At 34.6% G+C, this 24,319-nt stretch overlaps 2 protein-coding genes across 3 annotated transcripts; both read left to right on the forward strand.

The window, feature by feature from the left end:
• The first annotated feature begins 8,022 nt into the window (after positions 1–8,022).
• Positions 8,023–10,904, forward strand: LOC121808911. Its single transcript, XM_042209470.1, has 6 exons — positions 8,023–8,055; positions 8,149–8,388; positions 8,482–8,683; positions 9,168–9,801; positions 9,879–10,375; positions 10,648–10,904. The coding sequence occupies exons 1-6, from the start codon at positions 8,023–8,025 to the stop codon at positions 10,902–10,904; spliced, it is 1,863 nt and encodes a 620-aa protein (XP_042065404.1).
• A 2,971-nt stretch (positions 10,905–13,875) lies between these two features.
• Positions 13,876–24,235, forward strand: LOC121809476 (alpha,alpha-trehalose-phosphate synthase [UDP-forming] 1-like). 2 transcript variants are annotated; one of them, XM_042210121.1, is made up of 18 exons: positions 13,876–14,101; positions 18,401–18,783; positions 18,854–18,951; positions 19,219–19,607; positions 19,991–20,105; positions 20,239–20,340; positions 20,533–20,683; positions 20,784–20,872; positions 21,225–21,273; positions 21,610–21,710; positions 21,924–22,111; positions 22,415–22,532; positions 22,684–22,860; positions 22,926–23,057; positions 23,135–23,222; positions 23,301–23,431; positions 23,501–23,599; positions 23,717–24,235. In XM_042210121.1, the coding sequence occupies exons 2-18, from the start codon at positions 18,453–18,455 to the stop codon at positions 24,038–24,040; spliced, it is 2,682 nt and encodes an 893-aa protein (XP_042066055.1). In that variant the 5' UTR covers positions 13,876–14,101; positions 18,401–18,452; the 3' UTR covers positions 24,041–24,235. The 2 variants fall into 2 exon arrangements, with proteins under 2 accessions (XP_042066055.1, XP_042066056.1); XM_042210122.1 differs by lacking the exon at positions 13,876–14,101 and adding an exon at positions 17,782–17,927.
• The last annotated feature ends 84 nt before the right edge of the window (positions 24,236–24,319 follow it).

A 24,319-nucleotide genomic window follows, 5' to 3' on the forward strand; every position in this document is an offset into this window, starting at 1 on the left:
CTGCTTTAGGCAAAGGCATGAAAAAAGCTCACGTGAAAACAAACACTAATTAAAGAGGGAAAGAAAAAGATGCCCCACTTAACATACCAAATTACAACATAATTAAATTCGTACTATTAATTATGAGATAAAATGCCGTTTTTTCGGTTGGGAGCCAAACATGTCAATATTTTTACAAATCATGTCACCTCCTAATTCAATACTTAATTTTGCACATTAGTCGCAATTTGATTTTTGGGGCTGTACATTTTATGCCTTGCTCAAATTTTTGGTTTCCAAGTTACTCCACAACTCACAATTCTTTCAATTTTAATTTTCATTAGATGCAAAACGGACCGTTGTTTCAAATGGAGATCAAATTAGTATGCTAATTAAATTAATATTCTACTAAATTTAGCTATTATCTAAAGTGAAATAAATATTAGTAGTGAACAAACAAAAAAAGTGAAAATGAAAATAAACTAAAAAGATTGAGTTGGATTTTGAACCCCAAACGGCCAAACCTCAGATTTTGCAAAAGTACATCTTCCACTAGCTATGGATTGGTTTTATATTTAACCCCAAACACATTTATGTATAGAGCAATAAAATCTTAATATTTTCGAGCACATGTATGCTTGTTATTTTCCGAGCACTTATGCAGGTGCTCATAAATTTTTGAAAACATCGTTTGCTCGGACATTTCCTAGAACATTTGTACGTGTACTCATACGGTGCTTGAAAAACGTCGGTGGAATAATAATTAATTAAATTAATTTCTTCAAAAATACATTGTCTAAAACCTCGTGTAATGACGATCGCTATGACCGTTGCTTAGAAATGACTCGCAACGATACACCAATTTTTTTACCTTCGAAATACTTTCCGAGCATGTTGACTGTGTATGGAAAGTGTTCGCAAATTACAAAAATTTTCGAAGATTCTGGCTATTTTATTGCGTGCTTGAAAAGTACTAAAAATAGTCTAAGTGCTTAGAATGTGCTCGGAAATTGTCGAGTACTATTCCTGTTCATATTTCGTTACTTGGTAAAATCTTTTTTTGTAGTGCAAGATGTCATGATTCTTTGTGTTAGGGTTCGGTGTTGCACACCCAACTCCACATTAGTATGATATTGTCCACTTTGGGCAAAGTCCTCGTGGTTTTGCTCTTGAGGTACTCCCCAAAAGACCTCATACTAATGGAGTTGGGGTAGACGATATATATATGTTTGCAACTCTTACTCATTCTCCGATGTGGGATATGGTTTGCACCCCCCATTAAACCTTCCCCCACCAAGACTACATGTCACAAGTCACCACAGGTCTCGGTCGAGGTCACGCAAAAACATTGGAGAACTTGCAAGCGCAATCCGCCGAACCCCGAGCCACAGTAGTGATAAGATCACGACAGATTCACTAATTACCAAAACCTCTTTTATATTTGAGTCAAGAGATGACCAATCTCTCCTGACAACCAACCAAGATACTAAAGCGCTTCACAACTACAAGTACAAGATACAATCGGAATGCTAACTACACTTGAGTCTTCACCAACTTAAGTCTAAGTCGACCAACTAGTATCACCTGCACACCAAGTAAAAGTGTTAGTATCACAAGAACAATATGTGAGAAACAAAGGATTGAAGGAATAATTGCTCAGGTTGCACAGAAACTACACTAGGCCAAGCACCTCATCAATGTCAGCCGACAACCACAAGGTAAGCACCGTAGGAATGCCCAAACCAAAAACCCTAGAATTTCACCGACTATCGCACACTACAACCTGGTCAACACAAGGATGTTACCACGCCCACAAGGAACTCGCACATAGGCTCAACAACAAATGATCTCTCAAATCTCACACAAGATAGCGAAGAAATCTCATCTGACTTAGCAGGTAAAACACAGAAGTTCAACCAAGTATCGGGCCTCGCAAAACATTTGATGAGGTTGCTTCAGCTAGAGACTACTCCATTCAGACTCACAAACAGAAGAGAAGGAATGGCCGAAAGAGATGACTGGAGGCGGTTATCGATCGACAAGAGAGAGATAGAGAGAGAATGAGAGTTTAGAGAGTGAGAGTGAATGAGAGGTGAAACCAAAGGTCGAGTGACTGAACCTCACAACAAAACCACACCTTGCATACAAAAACTCACACTCTCAATCCGCGTGGAGTGCCACGTGGCTGCCATCGGTGATGCCCGAGTAAGTAATGGGCCAACAAGCATTTGGGCCAATTGCTCAAAACAATTAAGCTGAGCCTACTTAGGATAGGTCCACAAATAATATCTCATACTTTGAATTCTGAAATATTCTCACCTATTGACAAGTCAAATCAATAGATAATTAGTAATGGTTGTCTCATTGTTAAAAGTTATTTTATCCAACATAGGGGTGGGTCGGTACGGTATATTGTAATGAAATTGTCATGTCGTGCAAAAAATGAAGTATGAGTACAAACTATACATTCTGCCTTACCAAAAGTTTCAGCATACTGTATTTTTGATATAACCGATTTCAATATTGTTACCGTACCTTCTTCTTTGTATGGCGTGCCGAAATTTGGTATATCAAATTTTAAGGCATGCCAACAATAGTACAGTATACCACAAAACCGTTATGACATTAAATAGTAGTATTATATATTAAATTAAATATATTTTGTGTTCACGATATATACCTTTTTTACAATATATATTGATTTGAGGATGTTACACGACATACCGTAAATTCCAATATGTACCGTAATTTATGGTATATATCGAATTTTTTATATGTCGCGATATACCACGGTATATGAAAATTTATATCGATACCATACTGAAATCATTCGATAAGGTACCATACCATACCGAAAGTTCAATATTTTTTCGATAAGGTAAGTACGGTATATCGATATTTTAGTTTTTTTCCTCAACCCTGATCTAACCCTTCTTGCATAAATATGAAAATACTACTACTATTTCACAACATCTATACATATATAAAGTTCCAGCTTTTTGGACTGCCACCTGGCACTGTTTTGGGTGGGAAAATGAAGTTCATTTTATTTATTTATTTATTTTTGCCTTATTTCATTCATATTTGTTACTGTTTTTACACTCAATGTAAAAGGAATTTGTGGTTCCAATGTTTGTAATTTTTTGTTTTTTTATTTTTTATGTATAGGTTTCATTGGTGTGTGTACTTAAACCTATTCTATTACAAATAAATAGGTATTATAGAGAATTATGTATATACATATTTGAATAGGATTTGAGATACGAAAATACTCCAAGTTCCAATGCAACTCACAACCTGAACAAACATAAACAATAGCTTAGTTTTCATACATTTGTAACATAAATAATAGGATAAAATTATATAACTATGTTTGTACAGCTAAAATATGAGGTGGAAATTAAATAACTGCATTTTTACAACCAAAATATGAACTGGAAATATGAACTCCATGTACATTTGTATATTGAAAGTCATCTAGAGATATAACATATCTGAAATGCATAATTAAAGGTCATACATGAATTCTATTCAAGTTTGATAATCATATAGAAAAATGTAAAATAGCAAACAGAGAATGAGTAGGATATTAATACTAAATGGAATGCATCATCAAAATTAATTAGTTGAGGAAGTCATCTATAACTATTGCAAATCTGAAATACTTGATTATAAGTCACACAGAAATACTTAAAGGTCATACATGAATTCTATTCAAGTTTGATAATCATATAGCAAAATGTAAAATAGCAAACAGAGAATGAGTAGGATATTAATACTACATAATTGCTTATTTTATGAAATTATGTCTTAGGTTAAGTTTATTTTAACTAACCTCTTTGGAATTATTATGTTCTCATTTCCTTCTCCTCCCCTTTTTGGAATGATTTGAACCCGCATAAGAATAGAGTTATTATTGATTTAAATGATTGTAAATGAAACTAAAATCTATATTTTTGTCTCATACAGGCCGTTGTTGAACTATGGTTCCCTATGTTACCTTGGTCCAGAATCTTCATACTGCCATTACAAACTCCATCATAAAAGTCTGTTGTGTTCGTGTCTTTGGAGGTCTTCCTGATGACAACAAAGATATCAATTCAGAATGTATTATTCATGATTCAAAGGTATGAATGACTAAAGCATATAAATGTTTAGTTATGTTTCTTAAATTAGTTTCTATATTTCTATTAAATAAAGAGGAACACATATAATCTTCTACTTATCATTTCATACATATCTGATAGCATATTTTTTTAATACTGAGGGTACATTCATTCAAGCAACATTTCCTAAAAAAGTGCTACAGAATCTGGAACATAAACCTTATGAAGGAGTCATCTATTATATAAAAAATTTCTTTGTTAGGGACAACACTCTCAGAAACAAGGCTACTAATCATCTTTATAGACTAATTATGAATTTCAGAACAGAGATATATGAAGTCAGAGATCCTGATTTTCCAGCAAATTTGTTTTCTTTTAAACCACTTGCTGATATATCAAGCAATGAGAATGAAGACCAAACATCCTTTTTTGGTATAAGTTATGTTATATAGTTTGTTTCAACACTTTAATTTACTATCTTTTGGTTCATTTATTTAGTTTTTAATTTGCCAGATATTATTGGGGTAATTACTGCCCCCGGAAGAGATTTGAAGCAAAATAGATATAGGTTGATTGAGGTTGAAATAAGTGATGAGCAGTAAGTGTCACTGTCCCTGCATTTCATTTTTTATACCTGATTCTGTTTTTGTTACTAACTCTATTTCATTTTATACAACCATAATAAGATATTGTGTACAATTTGGGATTCCAATGTGGATTCTTATTTGTCTCAATTGAAGAAGGCTGAAGGGATTGTTCCTATAATCATAGTGCAGTTTTATAAGCCTAATGTTTTCAGAGGTTGTATTTCCATCCTATATATACATTGTCTTTGATAAACTGAACCTTAATTTATAATGTTTGTTTGTCATTTTTAGGTGAGATTGGTGTATCCACTCATTATCAAGCATCCAAGATTTTAATCAATGCTGATGTGGCTGATGTCAAGGAGTTTAGGAAAAGGTAGTATCTTTTTCAAAGTCTATATTACTGTCTATTTATCTGAATAATATACACTTTTGTAGTTTTTATGCTTTTGATCTTTGAGACTATACTGATATATATATATAGGGGATATATATATGGGAGCGTTATTCTCCTATTCATCCCTTAGATCCTTTATTCTTCTTAATATGGGCCGTTAGATCTCATTCATCAACGGTCCAGATGATCTGCATTATTACACTATAATGGTGCATTATTAGTCGGTGTGCATTATTCAACTGAAAATCTGCATTATTAAATGACACGTGGCACCAATCTAACCGTCGGATGACAAAATCATGGGGCTGAGATTAAAAAGAACAAAGAACAAAATATACAAAAAGGAAATGAATACATCCATATATATATATATATATATATATATATAAAATGAGATGATCAAAATAAAAATGCATTTAAATCCAGAAATGCAGCCCAAATCTTGGTCCTAGGATTAGATGATCTAATGGTCAATAATTAACCAAAAACACGAAAGGTCATAATTAAGCAATTTTAGGTCATATTATAATATTTGAGTTTAATGTCATGCTAAGATTATTTTAGGTCATGCTTTGTTAGCATGACCTAAAAATTAACTAACTATGACCTAAAAGTGCCCTATGTATGATATTGTTTTGCGTTTTTGTATTTAAATCTAGTTTTGCATAGATCAAAACCCTATATATACATATCTATATATAGAGAGATGTGATCATATAATAACTCTCAAATCACGTAATAACCCTATAACTAAATATGAACCACACATATTTTATAATCTTGTGGCTGAGATTCAAACTTAGATTTACTTCATAAAAAATGCGCAGAGGGTAAATATGTCATTTCCCTCATTTAATTTCTGAATTTCGCTGCATTCTTTCACTCTCTCTCAGTTCGATGTTAGGTTTACTTCATAAAATGATAGTTTTGCCGGATAAAATGATACTCTGAGTTGATACAATGATACTTTTTACTGATTTGTAGGTATGTACATAAAATGATAGTTTTGCCGGATAGAATGATACTCTGAGTTGATACAATGATACTTTTACTGATTTGTAGGTATGTACATATAAAATGATACTTCTGACCTATAAAATGACAAAATGATACTCACAGCAGATAAAATGGTACTTCTGACTGATAAAATGATAATCTTGGGTGATTATATTCGAAACCACTATTACAACCACCAGTTTTGCCTCTTCTTCTTCTTCTTCTTCTTCTCCACGATGCAGCCCCAAAAGGTTTTTACAGAAATTATTATAATTCCAGAAATAGTTAGTTTTCGATTGCAATTATGGCGTTCCAATGGAGTAGCTTAGTAGTATTATCTTCTTCATCAACTTGCAACTTTCTTCCATGGACACTCTCCAAATTCCAATTCCATCTTTCCACTCGGAGCGTGAATTGCCGCTGTAAATGTGGATTATCCGCTGAAGATGATTTCAAATTTGTGCTTCATGACGCGCTTGATTTTTCCGGCGTCGATACGTCCCATGCCAGGGTCAATTTATCTGCTTTAAGTAAAATTTTTCATGTGGTGTAGCTGCTTATTAATGAATGGAATAGAGTTTTCGATCAATTTTATTGCGCAATTCGGTAATATGCAACTATTATTCTAAGTAGGTCGTGATCAATACGGAAAGCATTGTTATGGTTTATATCTGAATTTAAACTGAATTCAGAATTTACAGTCTGGTCTTCTAAGTGTGCTTGTAGAATCAGAATCAGAATCTAAAAATTGGATCGAATCCTCAGTCCCATAATTACAAATGGTACAAATTGTAAGTACTAAAAATAATAAATCTTTATATTGAAAATGATAGTTTCAGAAGGTAAAATGATAGTTGCACTTGATAAATGATGGTGTCAGGGGATAAAATGATAGTTTCAGAAGGTAAAATGATAGTTGCACTTGATAAAATGATGGTTTCTTATCAGTTTAATCATTTTATTCTGTTTTGTAGCCTTGAATGTGTTGATAGGCAGATTTATTTTTATTTATGAGACAATTTAATATTCAATCTGCAAACTCTTAACGTGGATGTCTTTTGGAGGCGTGTACCTATTCATAATAAAAGTGCATATCCTCAATCTTAATTTCTGATGGCAACTGTCAGAAACACCGTTGCTGCCATCTCCTTGCTGCCCACCCAATTTTATAACGAAATGACAATTTTGCCCTTAATATATCCGAAATATGATAGTTTTATTTGATAAAATGATAGTTTTGTTAGATTAAATCTAGACCACATATTTTAAAAATGTGTGGTGGAGATTTAGTTATAGGGTTATCACATAAATATGGGTTATCATTATAATCACCCCTGTATATATATATTTTTTCTAACAAATATTAAATCTAATGTTTAGGATTAAAGATGATGATACTTTTATTGCTCAAGGGTCAGTGGATCAAGCTGGAGTGAAGTATAGTAGGGAGTTTGACGATCTTGCTGTCAAGTGTATTAGTGATGTGGTTTGTTTAGAGGTATTGAAAGATATCATCTGTATATTATTTTTTTTCTAAATACTAATTAGCATTTGTTTACAGTGTGTTCTCTTTTTAATTATGGAATAGTTTATTTCTGTTCTTGGTAAACAAGATGCTGCTACTGGATTTTTGGCAAAGTTGAATCAATTGAGCCTCATTTTGGGGAGTGGTATTATCTAGCATGTAAAAAATGTGTTAAGAAAGTTAGGGTGTTGGATGATAATAAGTTTAGGTGTGATTTTCTGCATTAAGAATTATGATGTTGCTGTCAAAAGGTATTCTTATGCATCTTTTTTTTCTGAATTAGTTGGTGAATATAATCTATTTCCAGAAGTTAATCAGTTTAACATCTTTTTTCTCTTATTTAGGTTCAGTTTTGTTGTCAACGTAGTTGATGACACAAGTAATGCATCCCTTTTGTTGTGGGATAGAGAAGATGTCTAACTTATTGGAAAAATGGAGATTGATCTTATTGGAAGCAATATGGAAGTAATAATGAATCAATTCAAATAAGTCATATTATTATACATCGGGATTATAAGTTTGTATGTTTTAATCATGAGTTGCTTTGTTGTATTTCAGAATTCTGGTGTGGAATATAATCCTAGGAAACTTGAGGAGCTTCTTTTGGGTCAAGAGATGTTGTTTAAGGTTCAAAGTAGGGACAACAAGGAGTATTATCGCAGATATCAATATACGATTAACAAAATATGCAATATTCAAGAAATTGTGGAGAAGCATGTTCCTCTGAACATTGGATCAAAAGTTCTGAATTCTGATGTGAAGTTGTGTGATTTACTCTTTAGTGATGATATAGTAGATGTATTTTATTCAAACAAATATTAAGTTGACCTTTTCTTACATTTTCCAATTGATTTGAGTTGTTTATTATAACTGTTCTAACTTCTGTTTTAGGTAAGTGGTAAGGGCTTTGTTACTCCTGATTTATCTGTGGTTACCAAGCAAAATGGGGTTGAGTGGGTTGCTGAAGGAAGTGTGAATATGTGCTTGGAAGATGAGTTTGATAGTTGTGATGATTTCTGCTTTGGAAAGATCAAGAAGAAGATGAAGAAAGTAAATTTGATTGAAGAAGAAGATGAGACTTTTGTCAGCTACAGTTAGGACATCTCTATTGCTGATTAGTGTTGGAAAAACTTTTGAATTTGTATGTTTTTTTTTTATTTTTGCTTAACCTTTTTGAACTTATCAGCATCTTCATCTTAGTTTTTGGTCTTATTTGGCACTCTTAAGATGAATTTTATCTGTATCCATGAATGATGCTTTTTCTTAATGAATTCTTCTTTTGATTTACAATTCTGGCTTATATATTTTTTTCTTTGAAGTTGTCTATCATTTATTAGATTTATCTTTATTTATCTTTATTCACGTCAGATTTTTGTTTTTTTAACACTTATGAATTTAGCATTATATTTAAAAAAACATTAAGTCTTCACAGATACTTTAATAGAGTATTTCAGATAGTAGCACAAACTAAGAAAATATTTGGATCCATTAAAGTAGGTTCATTTTTATTTTTTTTAATGTCTTATTAAATATGAATTTAAGGATATTATCGTACAATTTAACCATATTCTTTGCAGTTATTTACACCATTGAGTTTCAGAAACGTGGATTGCCTCATGCGCATATTTTGTTTTTTTTAAGCAATGAGGATAAGCAACCTCATCCACGACGCATTGATGAAATTATATCTGCTGAAATTCCTGGTCCATTGATTGATCCTTATTATTATGAGTGTGTTAAGGAACTTATGATGCATGGTCTGTGTGGTGTGGTTCGAAAATCATCCCCTTGCATGCGTTATGGACGTTGTACTAAGTATTATCCGAAGAAATTTGTTTCTGATACAGTATTTGATGATGACGGTTATCCCATTTATAGGCGTAGAGATAATGGCCGGGTTGTGTTGAAGGATGGTATTTCTTTGGATAATAGATATGTTGTGCCTCACCATCGTTTTCTCCTTGTGAAATATGTTGGTCATATTAATGTCGAGTGGTGTAATAAGTCCCGTTCAATCAAGTATTTGTTCAAATATGTACATAAGAGTTATGATAGGGTGACGACATCTTTTTTCCAATCTGGTGTTGATGGTGCTGAAAAGAATTTGGATGAAGTTAGTTTGTATTATGATTATAGATATGTATCTGCATGTGAAACTGCTTGGAGAACTTTTGGATTTGGGATTCAATACAAGGATCCTTCTATTGAACGGTTGAGTTTTCATCTCCCTAATGAACAACATGTCTTTTTTATGAAGCCGATTCTTTGGATAATGTCTTGAATCGTAGGACGATTCATGAGAGTAAGTTCTTAGGTTGGATGGAGGTAAAAAAGTTATATTCTGAAGGTAGAAATTTGACATATGGTGAATTTCCAACCAAGTTTGTGTGGAAGAAGGATCATTGGGACCCTAGAAAACAACGTTATTCGGTTGGGAGGTTGTTTTATGTTGCTCTCGGATCTGGTGATATGTATTACTTGAGATGTTTGTTGAATGTCGTTAAGGGAGCTATATGTTATGAGGATCTTAGATTTATTAATGGTGTTCAGTATGATTCATTTATAGATGCATGCTTCGCTTTAGGATTGTTGGATGATGATAAGGAGTATATTGATGGAATTGTTGAGGCTTCTTTTTGGTCGTCTGCCCATTCACTGAGATTGCTATTTGTAAGTCTGCTGTCATCAGAATCTGTATCTCGAGCGGATGTTTTATGGCAAAAGTGTTGGAAACATTTATCTGATGATGCTGTTTATAATCAGAGAAAATTAAGGAATCGACCAGGTATTTATGAACTGAAATATTTTTGTTGTATTTTTTAAATATTTTTGTTTTATATACAAAAAATTACATACATTTTTTTCTTACTCCGGATTTGGTGTTGAGCGATGATGAAATTCAGAATATTGTGTTGGCCGATGTTGAGAAATTATTAATGAACGTTGGAAAAAGTTTGCATGACTACCATGGTATGCCGTATCCAGAACCACAATATTTTGAAACATTTCAAAATACTTTGATCAGTGATGAGTTTTCTTACGATCATGATGCTTTAGGAAGAGAACACTTGGAATTTCTATCAAAGTTTACGGATGAGCAACTTAATGTTCATGATACCATAATGTCGCCTGTGAATTCAAAATGGAGGAAAAATGTGTTTTGTTTATGGGTATGGGGGTATCGGAAAAACATTCATTTGGAGGTCTTTGTCAGCAGGGATTCGTTCGAGAGGATGAATTGTGTTAAATGTGGCATCCAGTGGCATAGCTTCTTTATTGTTACCTGGGGGTGGAACTGCTCACTCACGCTTTAAGATTCCTATCAATGTTAATGAAGATTTTATGTGCAATATTAAACAAGGAATTGATCTTGCTAAGCTTATCATAAGGTCGAAACTTATCATATGGGATGAAGCTCCGATGATTCATAAGCATTGAATAGAAGTCGTTGATAGGACTCTTAGAGATATTCTTCGTGTGTGTAGTGAGTCCAGTATGCACAAACCATTTGGTGAAAAAACTATAGTTTTTTGTGGTGATTTTAGACAAATTTTACATGTTGTTCCTAAAGGGAGTTGGCAGAATGTTGTGAATGACACCATTAACTCATCATATCTCTGGAGTAGTTGTACAATTTTGAGGTTGACCAAAAACATGAGACTGTTGAGTGTCGAAAAACCAGATTAAGCTTCTAAGTTGAAGGAATTTTCATCTTGGGTTGCTTCTATAGGTGATGGAGGTGTTGGTGGTCCGAATGATGGTGAAGTCATTATAGTCTTCCTTCCGACACTATTTTGTCTAATTCTGGAGATCCTCTTAAAACCATTGTTGAAAACATATACCCTTCCTATATGGATCTAGAAGAGTTGAGCAATTGTTTGCATGATCGTGTTATACTTGCTCCCATGCTTGATGTTGTTGATGAGGTTAACCAATTCATGATTTCGATGGATCAGTCTCAAGGGCGTGTATATTTGAGCTCTGATAGCATTACAAATTTAGATTCCACTTCGAATGGTTCTGCTGGGATTCATTCTGTTGAATTTTTGAATAATTTGAAATGTTCGGGTACCCCTAATCATGAATTGATGTTGAAAGTTGGAACTGTTGTGATGTTGTTAAGAAACATAGATCATTCTAATGGCTTGTGTAATGACACTAGATTGATAATTACTCGTTTAGGTGATTATGTTTTGGAGGCGCGTGTCTTGGGGTCATAATATTGGTGATAAGGTTCTAATTCCGCGAATGTCATTGATACCGCCTGATCCAAGTCCACCTTTCAAATTCCAATGACTCCAATTTCCTCCGGTTGTGTCATATGCAATGACCATTAACAAAAGTCAAGGCCAATCATTGTACTATGTTGGATTATTTTTTAAAAAAAACTGGTGTTCAGTCATGGACAACTTTATGTTGCTATATATAAAGTCACAAGTCGTGAAGGATTGAAGATTTTAGTTTGTGGGGATGTGATCGATAGTAGAAGTGATTCTACTCTTAATGTTGTATACAAATAAGTCTTTCAAAATGTATGATTTACTTGCGTTAGAGAGATGTTTGTAACGTTTTTGTTAAGAAGATGTTTGAATTCTATGTGTTGTTGTTCGAATTTATAAGAAGTATTTAATTTATATCTGTGTTTAGTAATTATCAATCTTATGTTTGTATATCCTATTCTATTTCTATTTCTTTCCCTCATATCTTTCCGTTATAGGAGATCGATAGATTAATAGATGTAGTAGTAAACGTATGATTTTGAAATGTTAATAATCATATTTATACAATATTCAATAGTTTTTATTGATGAATATAAAAAAATTCAACAATATTTTATTTAAAAAATATATATTTTATTATTTCCTGAAGATAATTTGGTCCGTGCATAGCACGGGGGTGGTAAATCTAGTAGATATAAATGGAACTACTTATTGTAAACAATTGCAGCCTATAATATAAATTATTATAAATGGACTGGTGTGATATAGAATTTAATAGAATCAACAATTAGTGTAAAGGATATAGGGTAAGACATCAATGTAAAGATGACGCAATCATTATTTACTTTACAATGCAGAATCATGCACAAGTGTTGGTCTGTGGGAAAATTTAATAAGTCCAACTATAGCTAGTTGATTGCTTAAAGTTTAATGGAATTTTTATGAGATATTCAAAGCATCATTGGTTTTTTTTGACCATTATCCATCTGGCAAAATGAATTATGCTTATACTTTCTTGACCCATGTCATAGGAATGGCTCTTCACAAATCGAGTGCTAATTAAGGAATATAATAATATTAATGGTGGATTCATTTGGAATAAATAAATAATGGACGTGTTTAGAATTGTGGGGTATTTATATGAGATAATCTTTAAAAAGAATCGTTTAATGGTGAATAAATCTGACCTCACATTTAGAAGATACGCCAAACTTTCAAGAGTAAATAACAAGCATTATGTATATCGTATATATACAATAATATAAGCTTCGGATCTTAGGAGTTGACTCTTGTTGTAGATGTTATTTTTTAAAACAAACATATTTAATTATTATCATTATCATTACCATTACCATTTTGGAATTATATTTTTTTACACATTGTAATTCATGGTAAGGACATAAAAATTGAGACGCCATTATTAGTGTTTAAATTTTTTTAAAAACAATAATAATTTAGGACTCAAAAAAAGTCTCTAAGTTGAAATAAATTATTTTAATCTTTAACTTTTTAATGAGGCTTCTATTTGTGTCCCTTAATTTTAGTTAGGACATCAACGATAAGAATATTTTATGAGGCGGTGTTGGTATAATTAAAATCTTAGTAGGCGGGTTTAAAAGCGCCCATAGCCGTTTTTTTGGTTGTAGTGCGTCTGTATGACTATATCGACATTGAATTCCCTATTCCGTAAATATCAGTATTAGTTATTGCATTAAATTGGTAAATTAACATCCTTCCTATCCAATTCAAATACATCAAGACCAAAATTATTTAAATAAATATCATAAAAATAAAATTATTGATTAATTATTTTAATGGGTTAATATTCATATACTTCTCTCATCAAATTTAAACATAGATCACTCTTTATTAATTCATTTTTCTCATTATTTCAACCAAATTATTCAAAAATAAAAACTAAATTATTATTTTTAAAATATTTTTCCACTTAAATTAAAATTCAAAAAAGGAGGGGGAACAAATTCCCTCCAAATGATTGGGCAAGTAACACAGCAAGATGGCGCCTCTCCTCTCTCTCTCTCCTCCCCCACTTTATTTATACCAGTAACTATTTCTCCACAACCCCTCTCTCTTTCTAAAATCGCACCTTTTATATCACGCACAAGCACGCAGATACGCAATCCGCACCGCACCAACGCAATTTACCAAAAAGCGACCTGCGTTTCCAGCTTTCTTCTCCGTCTTCTCGCCATTGCCAACAGCCAAATCCGTCGCAGCAATCGCAATGCTTTGATGGAGCCTGACGTCAACATTTCTCTTCCGATTTTCAGGTTAGCATTCCCCGATTTTACCGATTCATTTATGTACTCGATCGATCTTCAACCAGAATTGATTTCAGATGCGGAGTTGATGTTTAATTTTGCATCCACGTGATTCGTTGTTTTTGTTTTTGATTTTGCGTTGGAGCATTTTCAATCGATCGATGAAATTATTGTTTGCGTGGTTATGATCTACGCAGTGAATTAGGATTTTCCCCCTTTTCAGTTGCTTCTCCTATTTTCTCAGCCATCGGCAAGTTCTCATGAATATCACTGTTTTTCAAATTTTAGTTAGAGCTGAAAATTTCTGCTGTTATTTTGTAGAAATTCACCAGGCGATGGAGTGTAAAAACTCAACTATTTTAGTTAAGTAGGAGTTGTAGCATTTCTTTTGTAGAAAAATTTCATCTCATCAAATTTTGATTTGGAGCTGTGTTACTGATATACTTAATATTAATTGAAACGACTAAATATGGAATTTAAATCATGCAGTGTATATCAATCCTAATTTCAAAGTGAGAGGGAAAAATATTAAATTATTTATAAATTTAAATTTGTACTCATATTGATAATTTTAATTTTAATTAATGAAACCATCTACCTAAAACCCTAACTCATGTATAGCGTTTATATTTATATCAATGAATTTAGGTATTTCTCCAATAAAATGCAAGGGAGAATAACCTCTACATGAACATGGAATATTTGAAAATTTGTTGCAAATGCAGTGAAGAAACTCTATCATCACTAGGTGTAAGCAAAAGCAGAAAATAGACAAAAGTAGGAGTATTTCCTTTTTAGTACTACTATACTATTAAATGAATAAAATGCTTGGAACTTGAAACTTTGTTGTGTAACGATAACCACAAAGCCTACATAATTTACTTCAGGTAAAATTAATTATTGCTATTTTCGAGAGTGCACCACCTGTATGAATATCATTTGGTTATTCCTTGGAGTATATAGGTTCATATCATCTCCATTCGAGTTTAATAAAATTTGTATAATAACTATGCATGTTTTATACTAATAGGGTTAGTTAATTGCTAAAATTCAGGAACATATCATATGTATTTGAGCCTGATTCTGGTTTTTGAGAGTTTTATAGTAAAACTTAGCTATGATAATAGTGTCAAAAACCCCCAAAATGGAAAATTGAAAAAAGAAAAGATGGTTAAAGAAAAGAGATGTGGCTGAAAATGATCTCGGAAAAGAGGCAGATATTTTATCGTCGAAGTTCTCGAATGTATTGGGCAAATCATTCTCGAATCTGGACGTGTAGAGCCCACTTAAATTTAGTTGCAGGCTGACTACATATATATGTATATCAGTATGAGTGTATTAATATGAAAAGAGGCATTATAGTTTGGTGTCTTTTTGGTAGTGTATCCATGCTAGGGCGTACGTAGTCCTTTGACGCAAACTTAAGCCATAGGTTTTCTCCCCACTTGCAGTTGGCAGACAAAAGAGTACAAGAGTACGTGTGGGTCATTTCTGTTGCCTAAGATTTTCCATTTTGCCCTACCTAGATTCTCCCCTTTCCCATTTCTTTACATATTTTTTCCATTTCATTTGATCATAACTATATACATACTCTTCTGTCCGTGAAATGTTGTTCATGTTTACCTCAACGCGAGTTTTAACTAGGGGTGAGCAAAAAAAACCGGAAACCGAATATCCGAACCAAACCAAACCAAACCGAAATTTTGAAATTCGGTTCGGTTTTTCGGTTCGGTTCGGTTCGGGCTAAGGAAAAAACCGAAAAACCGAATTATATATATTCTATTAGTATATATATATATATATAAATATTATACGTTTTTTTCGGTTTTTCAGATTTTTTGATTTTTTCGGTTTTGTTCGGTTTTTTAAGTTCGGTTTTCAGTTTTTTGGTTTCGGTTTTTCGAGTTCGGTTCGGTTTGGGTTTTGAACTAAATTCGGTTTTGGTTCGGTTTTGACAAAAAACCGAACCGAAACTCGAATGCTCACCCCTAGTTTCAACAAATGTGAAGAAAAGTGAGTGGAAAAAAATAGTGGAACGTGAGTATGGAGTGTTAGTTTTATTATAGAATATGAGTGTAATGAGTTAGTGGAAAGTGGACTTCATTTACCAAAAATTGAAAAAAATAAATAAATTGGACAACATTTTGCGGACGGACAGAAATGGCAAAAGTGGACAACATTTCATGAACTATGGGAGTATATGTATACATGTGTGTGTCAAAGTTTGGAGTCTTGACTTTGTAAAGTGTTTTTAAGTCAATGCATCACGTATCTACTATAGAATAGTTAGCACAATCGTAGTACCACTGCTTGAAAATCGAATTAAGTTGTAAACTAATGTTGAAAACTGAATTCGTGTATGGTTGGTTTTCCTTTTGATTTTGGTCACACCTAACCGATTCAAATTTATGTTTCTTTAAAAATTCCTACGATATTTCAAAAATAAGAAAAAAAGTTGAAAAATAACTTTGTCTTGAATGGATTGAACGCTAATTTGTTATGTTGGTATTAAAGTATTAATTAATTTGGATTTAAATTTTATTGCACTTCGGATGCAGTTTCCGTTCAATTACGATCGATCTAGTTAATTACGTATTTAAATAGTCAAATAATTCACCTGAATTGTAAGTGTACACATTAGAAATATGAGTAGTACTTATAATTATCTCGGGAATTTGAGTTCAATGTATATAAAAGTCGACGTTACAGAAAAGGCAAAAAGCAAATAGATTTCCTATTATCCTATAGTAGGAGTATTATTTTCACCATTGTGCCTAGAAGCTAGTGGCTGATTCTTCATGAAATCGCTGATTCTTCATGAAATCACCCCAGATAAGATCTTATTCTGATTTACCTATTATTCGTGTCCCTTGTTTTCCTTTTATTCTTTTTTTTTTTTTTTTTTCAATTTTGGGAAATGGAGCTGGACTCCAAAGAGATAAGAGACGAATAATTCTTGGGATGAATCATGGCGCATATATGATATAGCGTTTTATATTCTTCTTTGAAAGTAATAACTAGTTTATTAAGGCGGAAATAGTAACCGATTTTATTGAGGCAATTGCAGTTAAAGTCCTTCGATTTAATTGTGGGGATTAAAAACTAATACGTATATATGTGACTAGCCTGCAGTATTAAGTGAATCACTTTCGTTTGGTAGGTATTCCACTGTAAATGAATTATTTCTCTTTTAACCAAAAAAATACTATTATATATATTTTTCTTATTTTATTGTGCTATCTATTTTATTCCCTTTTTCAGTTCTTTTTTCAATTTTTTACATTTTTTTTCTCGCCTACTTTACTTTCTTAACACTTAATAATAAATTTTAAATAATATGTCAAAAAAAAGGCATCGCCCTCAAATCCACTTTTTTCAAATTCGATTTTAGTAGTCCTTTACTCGTTCAATCAGTTCAAGTTAATTATAAATGTCGTCAATTGATTATCGCTTAAATTAATTCTGCTTTTAGAAAATTAACATAATTAAATTGAAGTGTTGACTAAAAGAATTTACTATCAATACTTTGTTGGCTAAAAACTGGAGTATCAGAGAATTGACGCAGCATCACAGCTGCCTGTGTGCAATGCTTATGCTTGGTTATCAATACGCAGCCTTATTCTACGCCGGCAACCTTTCTCTGCGGCGGTGGATGAACGATGAAAGGAGAGGGAGAGGGAGAGGGAGAGGGAGAGGGAGAGGGAGAGGGATACAGTTTGATACATTAATTCTGTATCAAATATTGCATCGTTTCTCTGGGTTACTACGTAATCACAATAAGTTTGAGTGGGGGATGAAATGAATTATAGTCTTTCATCTAAATTCAATCAATAAGGTTTGGAAATTTCCAGTTATCTTTAAGTGAGTTTCTATTTCAATGATGTGATATGGATAGAGAATTCAAGGTGGACTTATCTTTAATTGACTCCAATGTTATGATTCATTCCTTATTTGAAGGTCGCCACGAATTCACCTTTTTTTAGGAATCAAATTTTATGATTTGGACTTATCTTCGAGGTTGATGATTGAGTATTAGTATATTTAAATTACTATTTTTAGCTTGATTAATAATGGATGGATAGTATTTCTATTTCTGCATAAATGAGTTCTTCATTTTCCATCTTTTCAAAATTATAGAAAAAAAACACTTATTTCCTGTGACCGAGATAGATTTCATCTCTGCTCTGCTCTGCTTGGTAACTATGCAAAATCGACATCCATTTAAGCAAAACGATGGATTTCCAAACAACAAAATTCTGCAATCAGTAGTATGCAGCATGACTGAAATGATTGCTTCTCAAAATGCAGAGCAATTGCTCTCTGGCGCACTTGAGCTCTCTTGCATCCCATTTCCCGCAATATGTCTGGCAATAAGTGTAACGGAAGCTCACAAGTGCTCAGCACCCGAATTGGAAGGCTCTTGAGAGCGAGAGAGCTGAAAAAGAACAACAGGAATGATGGCACCCCCATTCCTGAGATAGATGTATCATGGAATTCCCATGTCAATGTGGACCAGTATTCAGAAACTGCTGCACAGGCTTTTATTGATGGGTGGGAAAGGCCCGATGGGAAACCGACCAAACAGAGGTTGCTAGTGGTTGCCAATAGGCTGCCTGTCTCTGCAGTAAGGCGGGGCGAGGATTCGTGGTCGTTGGAGATAAGCGCAGGCGGTCTAGTTAGTGCTCTTTTGGGTGAGTTCCTATATTTGATACAATTGAATTGTGGAATATTATCATGTGTTGCTTCTATTTCTTTTTGTAGGGGTGAAGGAGTTCGAGGCAAAATGGATTGGTTGGGCGGGTGTGAATGTGCCAGATGAGGTCGGGAAGAAGGCACTCACTGCAGCTCTTGCTGAGAAGGTTAGTCAAGCACACTACAACAGAATGTTCTAGTAGTGACATAGGAGTACTAGTTCTTAAGACATACAAGCGTAGTGACACAAACATAAGCATGCCACTATATAGATGCATGTAACAAAATTTCTGCCTCTTTTCTTGGTGTTACTAAAATCATGTCATTACTAGACAATTATGTTGTTTTGATAGTTGAATCATTGGTGGTTTGGAATGCATTTTGCATTATAGTGTCACGTTGGTTGATTGAGCTTGTTTTTGCTCTCTCGGTAGAAGTGTATTCCCGTCTTCCTCGATGAAGAGATTGTTCATCAGTATTACAATGGCTACTGCAACAATATACTGTGGCCTCTGTTCCATTATCTCGGACTCCCACAAGAGGACCGTCTTGCAACCACGAGGAGTTTTCAGTCGCAGTTCGAAGCGTATCAGAAGGCAAACCAGATGTTTGCCGATGTTGTGAACAATCATTATGAGGAGGGTGATGTTGTTTGGTGTCACGACTACCACCTCATGTTTCTACCAAAATATCTCAAGGAGTATAACAACAAGATGAAAGTTGGATGGTTTCTTCACACTCCGTTTCCATCTTCTGAAATCCACCGCACTTTGCCATCCCGGTCTGAACTTCTACGTGCAGTTCTGATGGCTGATTTAGTGGGGTAATATGCTTTTCCCTTCCAACAAATAACTTTGGCATCGTTAGAATATTGAACAATTAGTATCCTTTGTATTCCATTATCATCGATGTTTTGGTTCATGAAGTAATAAATTGTTATTGTGGCTTCAGTGATTCTGTAGTATCTATGATTCCAGAATTGAACTAGACTCCCATTTTGTTTTGATTAAAATGAGCAGTTCATAACAACCTCATCCTGGCTGTTTGCCTCTACCATTAGATATTCCCCTTTAGAATTTCCGTAAGGTATTATGATCCAGTCTTCTGGGTGAGTTATTCTTGTGATCTTTCTTTCTTAATTGCCATCACTTTGTGCGAAGATACCTAGGTTATTGATATATATTGCGTACTGGCATTTTTTTTCAGATTCCATACATATGATTATGCAAGACATTTTGTGAGTGCTTGTACTCGTATTCTTGGACTTGAAGGTACTCCAGAAGGAGTAGAGGATCAAGGTAGACTTACTCGTGTAGCTGCGGTAAGTCCTCGTCTCTCCTTGTTCCTAATTTTACAGTACCTCTCCTTGGCTGACTGCATTTTACATGTCTACAAATTGGCCCTTTAATCCACTCCCATGTCATGACGATCTCTTTTTTATTTGTCGACTACAGTTTCCCATAGGGATAGATTCGGAAAGGTTCATGCGGGCTCTAGAAATGCCTGGAGTCCAGGAGAATATTAAAGAACTGAAAGAGAGATTTTCTGGAAGAAAGGTTAGTTCTCCATCTTCGTTTTGTATGCGGGCTCTTAACTTTCTTTTTTTAGAACCTCCTAACTTTTACTTATACTCTTGTATACAAATGAAATTTAGTACTATGAAATATGTTCTCATTCACATTTTTTAGTAAGTTCTGAAAAGGAGAATAAGTAAATTGTAACCAATCTGATATAATTGTTAATTGTAGGTAATGCTGGGTGTGGACCGTCTCGACATGATAAAAGGAATCCCTCAAAAGATACTAGCTTTTGAGAAATTTCTGGAGGAAAAACCATACTGGTGTGATAAAGTGGTATTGCTTCAAATTGCTGTGCCAACAAGAACCGATGTTCCTGAATGTATGGTCTTGTGGTAGTTTAGTTGTATTTGACATAGGACTTTCTGTAGTTTCTTTTGCATACTGATATTTCATCTTGTTTTTCCTTTTGATGTCTACAGATCAAAAACTTACGAGCCAAGTTCATGAAATTGTTGGACGAATCAATGGAAAATTTGGAACTTTGACTGCTGTTCCTATTCACCATCTGGTTAGCATCTTTTCCAGCAATCAGCTATTTGTCTTCTTTAATTCTATCACTCTATACTTTTTATCACTCTATACTTTCGTAGTACTTTGATAATTTTGTATGTCTATTGTTCTTAATGTAGTGGAGTTCCTGGTCTTAGCTTCACTTATAGTCGAATATTTATCTGAAATATTACAAGTCTTGAGAAAAGTATCAAGTCACTGAGTGACTGATAATCTCAGCTGTCTCTTGTTCCTGCAATTGGCATACTGTCATCTACCCATATGTGATGTTGTAATGAGTTCCTGGACACATTTATGCTTTGAGTTAGTTATTTTTTTTTTTTTTGAAGCAACTATTTGTTTTTCTGCAGGATCGTTCCCTTGACTTTCCTGCACTGTGTGCATTGTATGCTGTCACTGGTAATAATTTCTGTGTTACTTCCTATATTTATTTCCTTGCCCTAGAAGTCACCACCTATATTTATCTCTCCATTCGTGAAGTCACTGGTAATAATAGTTTTAAACACATAGACTTAATTTTTGGATTACGAGGGAAAGTGTTATGCTGTTGTTGTTTAGGATTATTAGAAATTGCAAGATTACAAATGAAATAATTCTTAGAGGTTGGTCTTTCTCTTCTACTCCAACTAATTTTAAACTAAAATTTTTCTCTCTACTGGAAATGTGTATGTTATTATCTTGTTTAAAGTTTCTTGAACTTTTAACTGATGTAATTTGATGGCCTTGACTCATTAGATGTAGCACTTGTCACTTCTTTGCGGGATGGAATGAATCTCGTCAGCTATGAGTTTGTGGCATGTCAAGATTCCAAGCGGGGGGTTCTCATCCTCAGCGAAGTATATACCGAACTATGCACTTTGTTATGCACCATATTTCTCTTTGATTGTAATTTGCATGACATTTAGAAAGTTTTATATTGGTTCCTGAGAGAGACCTTAGATTCTGAGCAAAATCGGTTGTTCTTGTTAGCTTCTAAATTCCATTTATATGGTGGTTTGAAGAAGATTTAGTAGTACTAACTTTTAATGCCTCATTTGGATGAACTGTAGTTTGCTGGAGCAGCACAGTCTCTTGGTGCTGGCGCAATTCTCGTGAATCCGTGGAACATTACGGAAGTCGCTGCAGCAATAGACCAGGCTTTGAATATGCCTGCTGAAGAGAGAGAGAAACGCCATAGGCATAACTTTGAGCATGTCACAACTCATACTGCTCAGCAGTGGGCTGAATTCTTTGTAAGGTGAGCCTGCTCCTCGAGCCTCTGCTAAATTCTTGACTGAATTTCATAGCTTAGGAAATCAAACAATACGTAATATCTACACAACTAGTGATACGGCCACAGCCACATAATGAGCATAGAGGAGACACCGGCAAATCTATTAACCTACAAGTCTTTTGTTGATAGTGAAGACAGCCAATTCATTCTGCAACATTTTCAATATACATATACATTTGTGATGCTCATTGTTACATTCATGTGCATCCAAATTAGTAGTAGTAAGTTCTAAAATCAAAATCAATAATTTCTGATCTTGCTTTGCAGTGAACTCAATGATACTGTTATTGAAGCTCAGCAGAGAATAAGAAAAGTTCCACCCCCTCTTGAGTTCAATGATGCCATCGGCCGTTACTTGCAGTCTAACAAACGATTACTCATACTGGTAAGCAGTGGCGGAGCTGGAGGCTCAAGCACCCCAACATTTTTGTTGTATTTCAAATTTGATATTTTCCATTATCATCTAGATCTCACAAGCTGTTGTGTGGTACTAACATATTCCCATCTTTGGTCATCGTCATCATCACACATGACAGGGTTTCAATGCTACACTTACGGAGATAGTGGACACGCCAGGGAGAAGGGGAGATCAGATCAAAGAAATGGAATTAAAACTGCATCCTGAGTTGAAGAAGCCTCTGGCATCGCTTTGCGAGGATCCAAACACTATAGTCGTGGTGCTTAGTGGAAGCGAAAGATCCGTCCTTGACGAGGTAGTTGAACGCTAAAAATAATTGCTGTCACTCCATATAGATTGTAAATATAATCGGTGGTGCAGAACTTCGGGGATTTCAAAATGTGGTTGGCAGCTGAAAACGGGATGTTCCTGCGATCAACAGAGAAGGGGAAGGAGCAATGGATGACGACGATGCCGGAGCACTTGAATATGGATTGGGTTGACAGTGTGAAGGTACAATAAGCAACGGGATGCGATATGGTTGTATTATCTACAGTTGCTATTTTTAATACGCGGGCTGCCTCTTTCAGCATGTGCTCGAGTACTTCACTGAACGAACACCGAGATCACATTTTGAACGCCGGGAGACTCTGCTTGTATGGAACTATAAGTATTCAGGTGCGGACTTGAGTAACGCTCTCTATAGTTTGACGAAAACATATCTCCTCCTTCTGATTGTATTGTTTGTTTGGAAAGATTCTGAATTCGGAAGGCTGCAAGCAAGAGACATGCTGCAGCATCTGTGGACGGGCCCGATCTCCAACTCGTCGGTGGACGTGGTCCAAGGCAGCCGCACGGTGGAGGTTCGAGCAGTTGGTGTGACAAAGGTAAGGTACCTAATACATTACCTCACCTTGTCTTCTTCTCTCTAACTCTGATTTATTACATGTTTAAAGGGAGCAGCCATTGATCGTATACTGGGAGAGATCGTACACAGTAAAGCCATCTCTACTCCGATAGACTTCGTCATGTGCGTCGGCCATTTCTTCGGAAAGGTACGCTTCAACCACTCTACCACTAGGCCGACACTTTGTAACACCACTCTACCACTAGGCCGACACTTTGTAACACTAGTAGTATTTAAAATTTAAAATTATGGCAATGTTTGACAGGATGAAGATGTGTACACATTTTTCGAGCCAGAACTTCCACCCGATAACTTGGCTTTTTCGAGATGCAAGGCGAGCGAGGCGGCGAAGAGGCAAGCTCCGCCAGCGAGGCCTCACCCCAACGCCGACAAGAAATCCGCGAGCAGCAGACGGGCGTCGCCGGAGAACACTTGCTTGAATGTGCTTGATCTAAAAAAGGACAACTACTTCTCGGTGGTGGTGGGGCGGACGCGGACGAACGCGCGCTATCTTCTCAACAACTCCGACGACGTCGTATCGTTCCTCAAGGAGTTGGCGGAGGCAGCAGCCACATACTCATCGCACTGATTCAACAACGATTATAAGCTGGGTGTGTGTGTCTATTCAACTACTCTCAATAACACAACATTGTTTCAACAGTAGTTTAAAATTGGTCTATATAGTTCAGTGTTTAGCAATGACCGGAAAAAGGGAAAATATATTTCGTTCACACCCCTGAAAACCATGTAGTATTGTTTTTTCCTAGATATGCTTAATGGAGTACTCCCTCTGTCCGCGAATAGGAGTATCATTTTTTTTATTTTTGTCCGTCCGCGAATAGGGGTCTCAGTTCATAATTACCATAAA

This window comes from Salvia splendens, chromosome 6 (genome assembly GCF_004379255.2).
Source record: "Salvia splendens isolate huo1 chromosome 6, SspV2, whole genome shotgun sequence".
In the NCBI taxonomy this organism is placed as follows: Eukaryota; Viridiplantae; Streptophyta; class Magnoliopsida; order Lamiales; family Lamiaceae; genus Salvia; species Salvia splendens.